Source organism: Lactuca serriola, chromosome 9 (genome assembly GCF_051521515.1).
Source record: "Lactuca serriola cultivar US96UC23 chromosome 9, Lser_US96UC23_V15, whole genome shotgun sequence".
Lineage (NCBI taxonomy): Eukaryota > Viridiplantae > Streptophyta > Magnoliopsida > Asterales > Asteraceae > Lactuca > Lactuca serriola.
This window is the reverse complement of record NC_136416.1, coordinates 29,578,161-29,593,817: the sequence shown is the minus strand read 5'-3', so window position 1 is coordinate 29,593,817 and position 15,657 is coordinate 29,578,161. Positions and strand designations below refer to the sequence as shown.

At 38.5% G+C, this 15,657-nt stretch overlaps 1 protein-coding gene across 2 annotated transcripts; it reads right to left on the bottom strand.

Moving 5' to 3' along the window:
• Positions 1–10,765: 10,765 nt before the first annotated feature.
• Positions 10,766–14,065, bottom strand: LOC145072851 (uncharacterized). Of its 2 annotated transcripts, none has more exons than XM_079019330.1 (3): positions 13,705–14,065; positions 11,288–12,840; positions 10,766–11,197 (listed from the first exon to the last, which is right to left on the bottom strand). In XM_079019330.1, exons 2-3 carry the CDS (start codon positions 12,779–12,781, stop codon positions 10,949–10,951), a joined length of 1,743 nt encoding a protein of 580 aa, XP_078875456.1. In that variant the 5' UTR covers positions 12,782–12,840; positions 13,705–14,065; the 3' UTR covers positions 10,766–10,948. The 2 variants fall into 2 exon arrangements, with proteins under 2 accessions (XP_078875456.1, XP_078875457.1); XM_079019331.1 differs by having other exon boundaries at positions 11,288–12,835.
• Positions 14,066–15,657: the final 1,592 nt, after the last annotated feature.

The window sequence follows — 15,657 nt, the reverse complement described above, 5'->3', positions numbered from 1 at the left end:
TCTTGTTTTCTTCATAACTTTTGCGTACGGACTCGGATTTACGTGCAGTTTTCGCCTACATTCATATTCTTACATAAGGAATGAGTTAAAGCAATAAAATTTAATGATAGAAACTATGAGGGGTATTTTGGTCATTTTAATTTACCTTTACTTATATTTAATAGGAAGTACTTAAGGAGGGTGCTACTTGTGGTAAGGAGCTTGAAAGAGGATAGAAACCTACATCGAAGAACTAGGTGAGTACATATGGACTTTTTCCCCACTTTGGGGTGCATGGATAAATGTGAAGCTATCTTATGGAAAATGTTTTGAAAATTAAAGTGTGTCTTTTGAATATGTTTCAATGATTATATGTTAATAGTAAAAGGAAAGAATATAATGATGCAATGAAAACTGTCCGAACCATGATACCTCATAAGAGGCACTAGAGGAATCTACTGGGGTGGTACCTCCCCGTCGCGAAGTAGATGTTCTATTATGATACCTTGGTGGATTGATAAGTTCTTTCCACCTTGGCATTAGGAATGATAAAGGAAGGAAATGTTATGATATGAATGATAAATTATGTTATGTAAGAAATGAATTCCTTTGAAAATACTTGAAATGTTTTAGGGTCTAAAACCCACGTAACTCATGAGACATTTTGTCTTATGTATTTTTTTTAAATTCCATGTAACTCAGGTGATAGCTAAAGGTGTGAAGTGATCTAGAAGTAATGAAGTCCATGGGAGACTTAGTGGAGCATAAGTTACACTTGACTTTGATCTTGTAAATCTTGGTTTGCTTGCCATGGTTTATTTGATACGGTGTTCGTAACACCAAAGAACTTGTTTTTGAAACTGCGTTTAACTCTGATGATTTGTTAAATATTTGTTTTCTTTTGTTAAACCTTTCCTTTGGGTTAAACCATAACATTATTATTATTATTATTATTTTTTGAAAATATGGGGTGTTAGAGTTGGTATTAGAGCCATAGTTTAAGCGAATTAGGATTGGATCATCCCACTCCTAGACTTAAACTTTGGTTATAGAAAATATGAACAAGACATAGGATTTATATGCTTCCAGTTAGATGGATTTGTAGGATATTACCTTGAGTGCTCTTAAAGTAGTAAAGAAAGTGGTACTAGTATATTAGTGGTTTAAACCAAGGGAGCAAACCTTCTAAATAGTGAAGTCAAATTTGATTATATATGATGTGAGTATAATAGTATAGGGCATGTATTGTTATAAACACATGATACATACTCAAACTCGGTGGAACTATGAAGGGGGTTTGTGAAATATGGGATAGACCTTTGCTATGAATGTTGTTAGAAGTTGCATGTCTTAGGAAATGCCATGCTAATGGTTAAAATCTACTAATATAGATATGTGAATAATGATGTATACTAAAGTGTTGAAGTATTGTATCATTATGACGTGAACGCGGAGTCAAACATCGCGTGAAGAAGGATGAGGACAAGCCCCAAATCAAGTGCCTCTTATGAATAGGCCACCAAGAGTGGTCAACCAAGGAAACAATGATGGTAAGCTCAATCCCCCTCCAGTCACTCTTGAGGCAATCCAAAAGCTTCTACATGACCACCGAGAACAAAGCCGAATTGAAATGAAGCAATTGATTGATGAATGAATGAGGGATTTATCGAGAACTTTATCAGACTCTTGAGATCAAGGTGACACCTCCGAGGGTGTTGCCCAATTCGAGTTATCCACTCATGGACCTCCTCCACCACCCTAACCTCCGATTATTGCTCTAAAAGCACCATTAGTTAGACAGAAAGGAGCGCGAGTGTAACACCTGAATTCCTAGGTATTATTTTTATTCTTTTATTTTTGGGTGATGTGAGAAGACTCGGCGAGTTGGAGTCTAAACTCGCCGAGTAGGATCGCGGTTTTGCATGCGGGTTCGCATCTAGACTCGGCGAGTCCACGTTGTTTAATGAAACCCTATGTTCCAGGGTTTGAGACCTATTTAAAGGGGCTTATGGCCGTCATTTGCGGCCACCAACCCCAGAGAGAAACCCTAAAGATATCTTGAGCATTTTGGGAGAGAGAGGAGGCTATTGTTAACCTTTGAAGCATTGTTTGGCAAGGCAAAGGAGATTCTAGCTAAAAGGAGGCAAGGGAGGGGACATCCTTCGAATTTGGAGCTCAGAACATCATTTTGGAGGTAATATTTTGGCTCCCTTTTCTGTTGTTATGATGAACATGGGGGTTTAGGGTTTCTTGACCCCTTTGTTGGTTAGATTTGATGTCCATTTCGTCCCTATTTGTGATGAGGCTTGAAATGGGATCCATAGAGGTCCAGAGAAGCTTTATTCCTTAAGCTTATGAGGATTCATGGGAGTTTTGACCAAGGGTTATGAGATATGGGGCTAAAACATCATATAGGAGCAAATAGATGTTGTTTGAGCATCAAGGTTTGGACTTTACGTGATTATCATGCTTGGGGAGGCCAGATCTATGATTGTATGGAACAGATCTGATCTCAAAAGTGAGTTTGAGTTTATGCATGGCATGAACTCGCCGAGTCTGAAGAACAGACTCGGCGAGTAGTATGAAGTTTTCCCGTAATCACTCAGTGAGTGGTCTTGCCGAGTTGAGGGACTGACTCAGTGAGTCAGGGTGAGTCGGGGGGACTGAGTCAAGCCGGAACTCGCCGAGTTGTTCTTGAGACTCGGCGAGTTGAGTCGTGGTGGCCCCGTGATTCATGCCAGGTGGAACTCGTCGATTCAGAGGAGTACTCGGCGTGTCAAGAGAGGATCCAAGAGAGTCAGTGGACACGTATAGACTCGCCAACTCGCCCTAGTGCACTCGCCGAGTCCAGTCAAAGTTGACCGTTGACCTTGTTGACCTTTAGGGTTGAATGCAGTTGTATTTATGAGTGTATTACTTTATATGATTAGGCGGAGGCTAGATCACGTTTATTCCGAGACATCGAGGTGAGTCTTCTCACTATACTTACCTAGAGTGGTATATTGTGTAGACCAGAGGGTCTTATGTGTTATGTATGAGATTATGTGCTATGTGTTATGTGTATTTTGTTATAGACCGGACCGAAGGGTCCAACGATACAGATCGGGCCGGAGGGCCCAACGAGCTATGACCAGACCAGAGGGTCCAACGAGCTACGGGACTGGAGGGTCCCGCTGAGACATATCGACCGGAGGGTCGTATTATAGCCTTGAGAGGCGTATGTGTTGCATGCGGTATATTTGGGGAACTCACTAAGCATTTATGCTTACAGTTGTTGTGTGATGTGTTTCAGGTACCAGTGATGAGCGCGGGAAGGCATCGGCATGATCCGTACACACTTGAGGAGTTTATGTTTTGGATTCTGGGGAGATGTCTTTGTGATAAATACATTTGAAACAATATGTTGATGTTATTTTGTGAAAAATGATAGTTTTGAAAATGAAAATTTTGTTTTGAAAATTTACGTTGTTACAGCAAGAATGCGGAATCAAAGACTTTATGACGTGCCGCCCTATGGAATTCAAAGGTGACAAAGAACCAAAAGTTGCGATGAAGTGGATTTCCGAAATAGAACATGTCTTTTACACTTGTAAGTTTGAAGATGGATTGAAAGTAGTATTTGCTAGCCACATGCTCAAAGTTGATGCTCTCGGCTGGTGGAACAACCTTTGTGAGACAATTGGAACCGAAGGGATTACATCCCTCACTTGGGAAGAATTTGTGAAGCGCTTAAAATCCAATTTTAGCTCCTCGAGACGCCAAGATAAGTTGGTGAATGATTTCTTTGCTCTTCAAAAAGGCAATATGACAATTGATGAGTACACTAAGAGGTTCACCGACATGCTTCCTTTCTTTGGGAATACTCTACCCAATGAAGAGGGGGACGAGTGAACCATTACCTTAATGGACTTCTTGGGGACTATTCGTTGGAAGTGGGAAAAGACACCACACTTAATGATGCAATTGAGGCGGCCTCTAGAGTGGAAGACATGATACTCAAGAAAGTAAGTGAAAGCCAAGTGATTAGTGAAAAGAGGAAATTCCAAGGATCTTCGGGATCTTATAAGAGGAGTCACTCCGCATCTAGCTACTTCAAGAAAGAAGAATGGAAGGAATGTAAGAAGTGTGCAAAGCGACATTCCAGTGATTGTAAGTTAGGGACATCTGATTGCTTCAAGTGTGGTCGACACAATCACAAGGCTCGAGACTGCAAGATTCGGGATATGAATGACATGGAGTGCTTCTCTTGCCATGAGAAAGGGAATTATAGTAATAATTTCCCCAGGAAAAAGGGTGAAACCATGGGATCAACGGCTAACAAGAAAGCAAACATGGACCCGGTAGCGGGGAGAGGGTACTTGATGAGTGAAGAAGAGGAAAAGGAAAACCATGATGTTGTGGCAGGTACACTGCTTGTTGACTCTAACCTTGCCCGCATATTATTTGATTCGGGTGCTAGCTACTCTTTTATATCTCATTCTTTTTGTCACAAACTAATAGGACCCTTAACTACATTGTCACGATCTTATGGTGTTGAAATAGCCGACGGTACCCATGTTTCGGTGGGCCACACGTACCCAGATTGTTCACTCGACATAAATAATCGAAATTTCTCTATTGATTTACTCCCGATGGGGATTAAAGGCTTTGATGTGATAGCATAATGGATTGGACGGGAGCTAATGATGCAAAAATCTTGTGTATAAAGCGGATGGTCTCCCTCAAGACCACCAAGGGTGAAAAGTTTTATGTATATGTGAACTGGGACAACAAATTTCTTTCTGAGATATCGGCCATCAAAGCTCAAAAATGCCTCTCAAAGGGATGTGAATCATTCTTAGCCTATGTCATTGATGGGAAGAAAGAAAAGGAAAAATTTGAAGAAGTGAAGGTAGTTAGTGAGTTTCCTGAAGTTTTCCTCGAAGATTTACTCGGTTTACCTTCCATAAGACAAGTTGAATTTGGCATTGATTTAGTGTCGGGTGTAAACCCAGTTGCTCGTGCACCCTACTGTCTAGCTCCAATGGAAATGAGGAAACTTATGTCCCAGCTTCAAGAATTACTTGATAAAGGATATATCCATCCTTGTTCCTCCCCTTGGGGTGCTCCCGTGTTATTTTTTAAAAAGAAAGATGGGTCAATACGTATGTGCATTGGCTATAGGGAACTCAACAAGGTCATAGTCAAGAATCGATACCCCTTACCTCACATTGATGATTTGTTCAACCAACTTCAAGGAGCGGATTACTTTTCCAAGACCGATCTTCGTTCTGGCTATCATTAGGTTTGAGTGAGAATTGAAGACATTTGCAAGATGGCATTCTGAACGCGTTACGGGCATTACAAGTTCCTTCTGATGCCCTTTGGACTCACGAATGCCCCAACCGTGTTTATGGATTCGATGAATAGGGTTTGCAAGCCTTTTCTCGATAAGTTTGGCATTGTCTTCATAGATGACATTTTGATATACTCAAGGAGTGAAAAAGAACATGAAAATCACTTACACAAGGTCCTACAATTACTCAAGAAGGAGAAACTCTATGCAAAATTCTCAAAATGTGAATTTTGGTTGCGGGAAGTTCAATTTTAGGGACACGTGGTGTCTCGTGAAGGCATAAAAGTCGACCCGGTGAGAACTGAAGCGGTCATGAAATGGGAACCCCCGAAGACTCCAACCGAGATAATAAGTTTCCTTGGATTAGTCGGTTATTACAGAAGGTTCATCCAAGACTGCTCCAAGGTCGCGGTTCCACTTAACCGACTTACCAAGAAAGAAGTAAATTTTGTTTGGGACGAGAAGCAACAACAAGCATTTGAAATCTTGAATAAGAAACTGTAACACCCAGAATCAGAAAGACCAAGAAAGGAAAGAAAAGCCCTAAGTCGAAAGAGTCAACTCGTCGAGTCCAAGGAAGAACTCGACGAGTCGGAGCGGGCTCCGTGTCGAAGATTAAGTAACCGACTCGACGAGTCAGCGAGTGGACTCAACGAGTTTGGTCTAGGTTGGGAAACCCTAATTCCGGGAATTGGCACCTTTTATTTAAGCATCTCATTCTTTTACCTAGGGTTCATTTGCGGCCCCTATAGTCCAGAACTCGAAACCCTGGCCACCCAACCTCATTCTTGAGCTAGTTTCTGTAACACTCGTGTTTCTAGCCTAGGCATTTATATTGAGTTGATAGTCTAGTTTAACCTTTGTAACTCATTTTGAAGAAATGGAAAGGAGTTATGTGAATATTATGTGAATTATGTGTTTTATGCTTAATTATTAGGGCTTAATTAATTAAGAATAAAAATAAGCGTCAAAATTAAAGTGTGAGATAAGCCCTATATCTTTACATAAAGTTGTAGTGGTCGAAACAAGGATTTCGGGGATATAAAGAATGCCAAAATCCGAGTTATAAAGAAGAAGTTATGACTTGTCGAAGTTTCGCGACAAAACCGGCACGATGCTGAATGTCGTAAAAAGTGAGTTTTTGATAAACTACTTTTTAGCCTTATTAATCTAAACGAAAGTTGTAGTATTCGTTAAACCGAGAAGTTCGATAAAAAGAACGCCCAAATCTGACTTCGTATGAGGAAGTTATGATTTTTCGAAGTTTCAGCGTAGCAGTAGACAGCTAAAAACTCGAATTTTAGATCGAGCGATTTTTATCCGACACAACCTAAACGAGAATTGAAGGTCTCGTCATTAGGAGCACAACGGTAAAAAGTCTGACGAAAACGGACGTCGGATGAAGAAGTTATGAATTTTTAACGGATTTCTTGTCCCGGTCTGTTAAAAATAATAATATAAAATTTAAAGTCAAAATTAGCCGACGAAGTCTAAACGGAAGTTGTAGATCGTAATTTTAGCTACGCGTGCATATAAAGAACGTCGAAAACGGAGCTCGTATGCGAAAGTTATGGATTTTAGAAGTTTTGGCGCGAAAACCGAGAAATTTCGCATAGTCACACTTTGCCACATCACCCTCGCCTTGCATGTGACACGTGTCCTTCTGAGTCATCGGGCTACTGAGTCACGGAAGCTGCTGAGTCACCAGGCTGCTGAGTCACGAAGCCACCTGGCGAGGCGTGTCATGTCCTTCCGAGTCCGAGCTGCGGTCCAATCCGCTGACTACACGTAGAAGCCTCGGTGGCGAGCCTCGCATCTGACGCGTGTGTAGTGACTCATGAGTCCGAACCCTCGCAGGCGCCACGAACCCCCTACTTCGGACCCTAGACCTCGGTCCAATCACAAGCCGCCAGAGAGCCCTTCGCACGCGCAGCCCTCATGCGAGCCTCCCCCTCTACGAGCCTTCTCAGCCATCGGATCAGAAGACTCCTGACCGTCCGATCAGAAGCTTCCCCCTATAAATAGGAGGGTGCGAGACCTCCCGGGTATTTTTGGAATTTTGCCATATTTAGCCCCTAAACCCATATTTTCTTCATATTAACATCCCGCAAAGCCCCGGTATCGATTGTAAAGCCCGGAATACCCCACGAAGTGCCCGAGAAGCCCGGAAAATTTATCTTTTCGGTTTCGAAGCCCGACTTTTACAAAGCCCGGTTTCTCAATAAAACTCCCGGTTTTATTAGAAACGATCGTTTTAGGAAACGAATTGCTGCCCGATTATCATCAAATCATGTGAGTATATAGTCACTTTCATTTTACACATAGATATGAAGTATTTACCTTATAATACGTGCTATGTGTAAATATATTAATTATTTATTTGAGGTGATTGTTGTGTTGATGTTTTATACAAGTTTTAAATTGTATAAGTATTTTTATCTACAAATATGTTGGGTAGAACATGGGTAGATTGTGATGTGTGATAAAATAAAATTGATGAGAGGCCTCGATGTGTTTTGAGATCCAGTCATCTAGCGGAGTTTGGATGACGACCACGGACTTTCTAGACAGTCCAGTGGGAAACATTAGCAGGTCCGCAACTTGTAGGTGTTAATGAACTAAGAGTGTTTATTCGCTGTACTCCATCCCCCTCATGGTTGCCTTTAGGACATGTATGGCTGAGGAAACCCCTTAGCAGTATTGTCCATCCCGATGATATTCTTTAGGCTAGGTCCCTTGTGACAAGTGTTTAGGGACATAAAGTGAGGATAACGGGAACGGGTAATCAGGGTTATTGTTGATTGATGAACTTAGTAAGTTTATTATTATTGTGGGTTGAAAACCCTATATGCTCACCAGGCTCCCAAGCCTGACCCACTCAACTTTTTATGTTACAGGTAGTGGACCCCGAGCATAGTCGGAGGACAACGAGAGATTTTTGGATTATAGGCCAGTAGTTGTAAATAACTGTTGAAAGGCTTATAATGTCTTGTTTATGCTTTTGATCTGTATTGGAACATGACATCCCGAGGTTTTGATATATATATGGAAAACATATACCTTCTTAATGAAGGGTTTTGATAAACTTTTATCATATTTTGTTTGGGGACCAATTCCGCAACATCTTTTAAAAAGATTTCTCTGATTTTATTTTAAAAAAAGCATAAATTAAATCGGTCTTTTCTGGCCGAGAAATTAGGGGATGTCACAGTTTCTTACCTTGTGAGTGAAGTGAAGCTTGGAGAAGGAAGAAGGACCTTGGTGGTGAAAGAAGGAGATATAGATCCAGAGTTGGAGTAGCATTTCAGACCATTTGGAGGTAAAAAGCTTATGCCTTGACTATTAATCATTTAGATCCCTTTCTAGCATAGATTTTGTCACATTTGGACCATTTCCAAGGGCAATCTAAACTTTGAGCCTTGAGGACGAAAAGGACTTGAGATCTGAGCATTTCTGAGCTTGAGGATCTCTGAGGGGTAGCTTTACCCAACCATAGCCTCATTCCATAACCTAGACATTCATATTAGCTTGGATTTGGTGTTCTAGCTTCATAACACCTTGCATGCACGTAAAGTTAGCAACTTTACGTGCAATGTTAGCATTTGGAGTCCAGATCTATGGGTTGGAGGTGTTAGAATGGATTGTAATCGACAGAATAGAGATGTCACAAGGAGGACTCGGCGAGTCAGTTCATGGACTCGGCTAGTCGGCTTGTAAACCCGATGTTCATTTTTGGTGGATTTTTGTTGGATCTCTTAGTTGCTGCTATAAGAATAGAATGGTGTGTGTGATTTTCTAAAATGCCTAGAAAAAATTCACAAGCTCCTAGTGTTTTTTAAATTGTCATTTGATCTCAATTCTCTCGCTCTCTCTCTCTCTCTCTCTCTCTCTATATATATATATATATATATATATATATATATATATATAAGAGACGAAACTAAGATCGTCGGGGAATGAGAGATGATGACATACATCTGCACGCCGTCTTCATCACCGAGTCGACAGTCAACGATTCGTCCACACTAACACAGAGATGGTCATGGTGGCGCTAGAAATCCACATGAAACAGAAACAGATCTGGACGTCGGCGACGTTGCAAATCTAGCGTTGGATGTTTCGATCTTCATCTTCATCGTTAGTGGTGGTTTGGATGTTATGGTGAAAAGGTGGAGGAACCCTAGCAGTGGATGGCGGTTTCCGGGGATGGCGGTTTCCGCCAAGGCACTAGATTCCGACAATACATGAGAGAGAGAGAGAGAATCTAAGACGGATGTGGGTGTGTTATTAGGTAGTAGGTTTATATTTTATTTTTTGTTTTTTGTTTTATTGTAATTAAGTACCATTAAAGAAAAGAAAAGGAAAAAACAAAGAAATAGGGGTAAATCCGTCATTTGCAGAATTTTTAAAATAATTTGGACAAAAACCGCAATAAAATGAAAATTTTGGATCTGTGGTACTAGTTTAAATCTTTTTGAACCAAAATAACAATTTTGAACAAACAACATGGACCATTTGTGTAGTTTTGTGTAAATAAAAGTAATACAAAGTTGAAAGATATATTTAATCTATTTATATGCAATTGAAATAATACTTATATTTAATCTATTTATATGCAATTGAAATAATACTTTTAAGTTGGAAATCGTCAGTCTTATCATGTTATGATAATATTGTGCAACGTGTTTAGTATAATAATATAACTAGCAAATGAATATTGCTGATATTTAATTGAGTTTTCTTAATCTACAAGTATGTCATTTCTTTTTACCTTGTCATCATATAAAGATGATTTGATCATATATTTAAAGTGTTTTATTATTTCATAAACTCTTGAACTCATCAAGCGTAGAACCTCTAACTTTTTTTAAAACCAACATGTATCTAGGTTCAAGAGCTTTTATGGAGACTATTAATGGTAAGCATAAGATGTCCTAGACCAAACATCGACTAGTTTGAAGGAGAATGCTTATGGAAGAAAATAATCCTTTTGTTGAAATAAAGTATTGTCAATGTTTGTAGGCTAGTCTTGCCAAATGTGTTTTGCTTCCAACAAATCTTCCTAGAAAAATGTTATAAAAAGTTCAATGTTTTTAGAATTTTTATCTTCCAAGATGAGGCGTTACATGACTTGTTATGTAATCAACAATTTTTTGAATGTGAAAATAGAGACAAAGTTGGAACATTCAAGATAACCACAAAAAGTATTCCGATGAATTCATATAGCTTGTTATGTTATATATGTAATTCAGTGTCAATGTCTTACATATGTCTATGTGATTTTGTTGAGAACAATAAGTCAAGCTTCCATCGAAATCAAAGAGTGTGTTAATAATCTGATGTATGTCTCAGATTATTCTCTTTCTTCACGAAGCTGATTTAATACACCAAACACTATACACATGTCTTAGTTTTTCACCAAATATTATTCGGACGTCTTATATAACAAACTCAACCATAAAGCTCATTCAGCCTCGTTATAGATTATATATAATCAGGTTTAAGGTGCACAATCAAGATACATCAAAGGCATATGGAACTCATATATGGCTATCAAAAAACCCCAGTTTTGACCAATAACTCATCTTTAAAGTCCAACCAGTTGTTTTTTGTTTTTGGGTTTTTGTTAAGCTCTTAAACCCTTCCCACAGGGGAAACAGGTGGCAATGATGCATATGTTACAGGAGCTTCATCATCTTCATCTACTTGTTTTGCAACATACATTTTAACTTCTGTATACTGACAAGATTTTCTGCATTCCATGATCGATATAGAAATCGAAAACGCGTGTAGAAGCGATAAAGACGAATCATACTCCACTGAAAATATTCCTTCCTTCAATGAAGAAAGACTGAAAAAAGGTCTCTCACTTATAACATCTCCCTGTAGAATCAAAATCAACAAACTACATAAGTGTGAAGAACACTAGCATCTATAAACAACAAATGAATGTGGGAACTAATTAAAACATACCTGAAAGAAAAGATCAAATTTGTTTGATCTTCTGTTAGATTCCAATTCCACCTTGTTTGTAAAGGTTCTCAATCTGCAGCCAATATCCCAACCACCACAATCACAAGCTCCACCAGATCGCCACCTGTCAATCAATGGTGAAGGTTCACCTTTGCTAGGTGCACTATGATGGCCACCAGGTAGAACAGCTGTCATGCTGAAACAATCTTGATTCTCTTCCTTTCTTAAAAACTTCACAACAATGGCTGCAAGTTCATCGGGTAGACTTGGGTCTAAAGATGATAAAACAAACTCCCTACAATTAGAAACTGAACAATTTGAAACAATCATTTGAGCTGTTATATTCGGGAGGAATCCTTGACTTGTGGGTTTGGTTCCTTGAGATAACCATCTTCCCTTCTTCTTTTTCACCTCATGAATGGTGAAAAATGTGTAAATCCAACTGTTGTTGTCATCTTTTTCACTTGAATTTCTTACTGTAGCTGCAAGTATATCCTCATTGTTATCGACTGTGAATGTAAACAAAGGCCTTCCGTTCTTGATTGCCATCTGAAAAAGAGCTTGCTTTGATGATGATGATGATGGTGATGATGATGGCGTCTCCTTCATCTTGTTCCTAGAATCATCACCAACTTTGACTTCCTTACAACTTCCGAAATCTAATTTCACTTTCAGTTTGACTTTTGGGTCTTCAAAAGTCTGGATGTGTTGACCGGAGGAAGTTGACTTTGACTGGAAGAATGGGTCTAACAACTTTTTTAAAGGACTCGGTCGATGATGACGTGGAGATATAGTTCTCTGAATTGTGTTTGTTTTGAAATCTGAATTCTTTGAAGAGACGCTAAGTTCTTTCTTTTCTGGAGTGATGGGATTTCTTTCAGACTTGGCTTCAGTTTCAAATGGAAATGATGTTGGAATGTTGTTTTTTGGATCATAGGAATCTTGGAATTTCATCTTTCCCTTCAAAGATGTTGTTGATGATGATGATGATGATGATGATTCAGGAAGATTTTGAGTACAAATATCATTCATTTTGGAACTTCTTGGCTTATTCCGTGTTTTCTTCCCACTATTACAAGGATCATTTTTAACATCTTGAGAGTTTTCAAGATTTCTTGGATTGGAAATTCCTTCTGAGGAAACGTTTAAATGAGATTGTAAAGTAACATGATGAGGTTTCAAAGGAGCAGAAGAAGAGGTTTGAGCTCTACTTGAATGAGGAGAAGATTCATCAGTTGAAGATAACAAAGATGAGTTACTTGTAGAAGGTGAATATTTGTTACTTCCCACAAGACCCTGTTTTTGACGATGATATTGCCATTTTTCTAAGCGACCCCAATCCATGACGCCAAAGTTCAAAGCTTTATCTTGAATAGGTTTTCCCCTTTCAAGAAAACTAGGTAAATTCGACATGTGTCTAACAATCTCTTCCATTTCCACCACTTTGTTTCCATTTCCACCACGTGTAGATGATGATGATGATGATGATGCCATATCTAGTAGTCAAAGATACCCTCCATAGTAGTCAAGAAAATCTGGTCATGCAGTCTGCTCTGATAAACAATATACAACATCAGAACACAAGACCACATGATCAGTTATGACATGCAATCTATTATCTATAATTTATGACATATGCAGTAATGCAGGTTTCATCAAAGTAAGCCCATTGGGTTTTCTAGATACTAATTTTGTATACCTGCAGCATAAAGACAACTTGAGGCTGTGGAAAAGGACAATAAGAAACTGAAAAGGAGAATTATGTGGTCCTTGGAAATCATTAATACGAGTGTGAATGTGATAAAGATAAGGTAATAAAGTTGGAAAGTATCACAAGAACCCCATAAACAAGATTCCCTGATGATGAACAAGGCTCAATGACAATTAAACTGATCGAGACATTTAAGGGAAAGGAGTAGAAAATGAAAGAGGAGAAAGGGGAAAAGCTCATTAAGCACATTGTCTCATTATTACATCTCTTTATTTTATTATAAATGACGCTTTTCTTTTGTCGGCTCTGTTCTCGTAGCAATTAATATTTTCTCTGAGAGAATTAATTACACCCAGATTCAAGTTGTGGTTCGGCTTCAGAAGACATAGAAATTCACAAAAGGAGTGTTTCATTTAGCAATTCTTTATACACCAAATAATACATAAATGGTAAGATTATGTTGTTCTTTCTAACAATTATGAGAAAGAGAAACAAAATAGCCATAAACAGCAATGCTTTAGCAGCTATAGAAGAAACTGGGTTTCTTTTTTCCCATTTCGTATCCCAATTATTTCTTTCAAATCTAAAAAGAAATCAAACAACAACTACAAGAATAGCTAAAGCAAACACACAACATACAGAAAACAAAACAAAAACACGGTATTGACATAGAACATCTCACCAAAATTTCAACAGAATTACTTACAGGGACAATTAGCGAAGAGGTATCTGACGACCGATGATATGCATAAACCCTGGCGGGTTCTTCAAGATGAAAGAAATTATGTCGGTGGCGGTGGGCACGATATGCGTAAAGTAAAAGCTTGAAACATGAATCGAAGTAATTCAGACTTCTAACTCAAAGAACGAGACTTTACCAAGAAAAAACACAGGAAAGGAGTTGACCCTTTACTTGATCGGATCCTTCTGTTTCGCGGAATCCAGAGGTCCAAAGAGAATTTTGAGAGAGATGGAGAGAGAGAGAGAAGAAAAGGGGCAAGTTTCGATCGGACGGCGTAGAGAAGAGGTATTCGCGGGTGGTGATGACATAGGGTAGGGGGACTTCGGGGGGCCTGAGGACACATATAGAAAGAGAAAAAAATTGAAAACAATCATGAAAGCCGCAGGTGGGTCACTTCACAGTACATGGGGATTGGAGCCTGAATTTCTCAAATTATTTACGGTAATCCATAAAACTTTATTAATTTATAACAAAACTGTATTTGTAAATATATAGATAGGTCCAAAACAATTTGGATTGACCGAAGGTTTAAAATTAAAAATTTCATGTGATTTTGGTTTTGTAAAAATTGAAAGGAACATTTTACCTTTTTATTATTTTTATATTTATTTTAATAGTTTGTTACTTTAAAAATAAAAGAAATATAAAAGGTCTCTCTTACGGATACAAGCAAGAATACATAATAGGTATTGTCAAGATTGAAAAAAGTGTTGCCGGTGCATGATAAATATGTAAAAATCCAAAAAAATCAGAAATTTTTTCGTTGCATACAAAAAAAGTAGGTGTTGCTGGTGCCACACCGGGACCAAACAAAACCATCTCTCTCTCTCTCTCTCTCTCTCTCTCTCTCTCTCTCTCTCTCTCTCTCTCTCTCTCTCTCTCTCTCTCTCTCTCTCTCTCTCTCTCTCTCTCTCTCTCTCTCTCTCAATACACAGACAAAGTAATACCACAATACGAATCAAAATTTCTAAAATCACCAAAATTGCACCGCCTTAAAAGAAGGGCAATATATAGTGTAATTTTGAACTTCGCATAACCAACAGGGGAAATGGAGGGTGTAATCAGAATGTTTCTTTAATCACTGCATCTAAGGGGCTGATTGTTTTTTTTGTGAAGAGCTGCGCAACCACTTTTGTCTGCGCAGACATATGCCCTCGCAGAGTGTTTGTTTTTTGGAAGTGTGCAGACCAAAAAACGTCTGCACGAGGTCTTCCTGGCGCAGACATGGGCCACTGTCTTCAAAGGTCTTCAGACCTTATTTTAACCAAAAAAAAAAGACCACCCGTTTTTTTTTTATTATTTTCTTTCTCTTTTTGCTGAAATACATTTTTAATCTTTATGACATGAAATTAAGATTGAAAAATTAATTTATTTCAACGGCTGCAAACGTTAAAAACAAACAGTCTTCTTATTGCAGACCGCAAACATTTGGTCCACCTCTTCTGCCGCAGAGGCTTGCAGATATGGTCCGCAGACTGTAGACATTTTGGCTTCACAAAAACAAACAGCACCTAAGTAACATAATTTTGGAAGATGAGATTCTTCCACAATTGTATTTCCTCTTATAACTTGTTCTAATTCGTCTTGTACTTTTTTCATTTCGTTGAGATTTTGGAGAAGCTCTACAATTGTTGATATGGTATTTGTTTCTCTAACTACAATGTCATGTTTGAGAAAAGATAGTGTATAAAAAAAAACAAGTTAAAACAACTTCCGTATATTAAAACAAACAATTATAGGAAAAAAATTATCACAAAAAGATGTAACGTTTGTAATTTTGGGCTAGACAATTGAGATATAATAAATGATAATTATTATAATTTGAACCCTCGAATTAGGAGATCGCTAGTCTTGCATGTCGCAAACTACATATTATAAGACTTTTAAGGAATTTATCAATAAATGATAAAACGACAT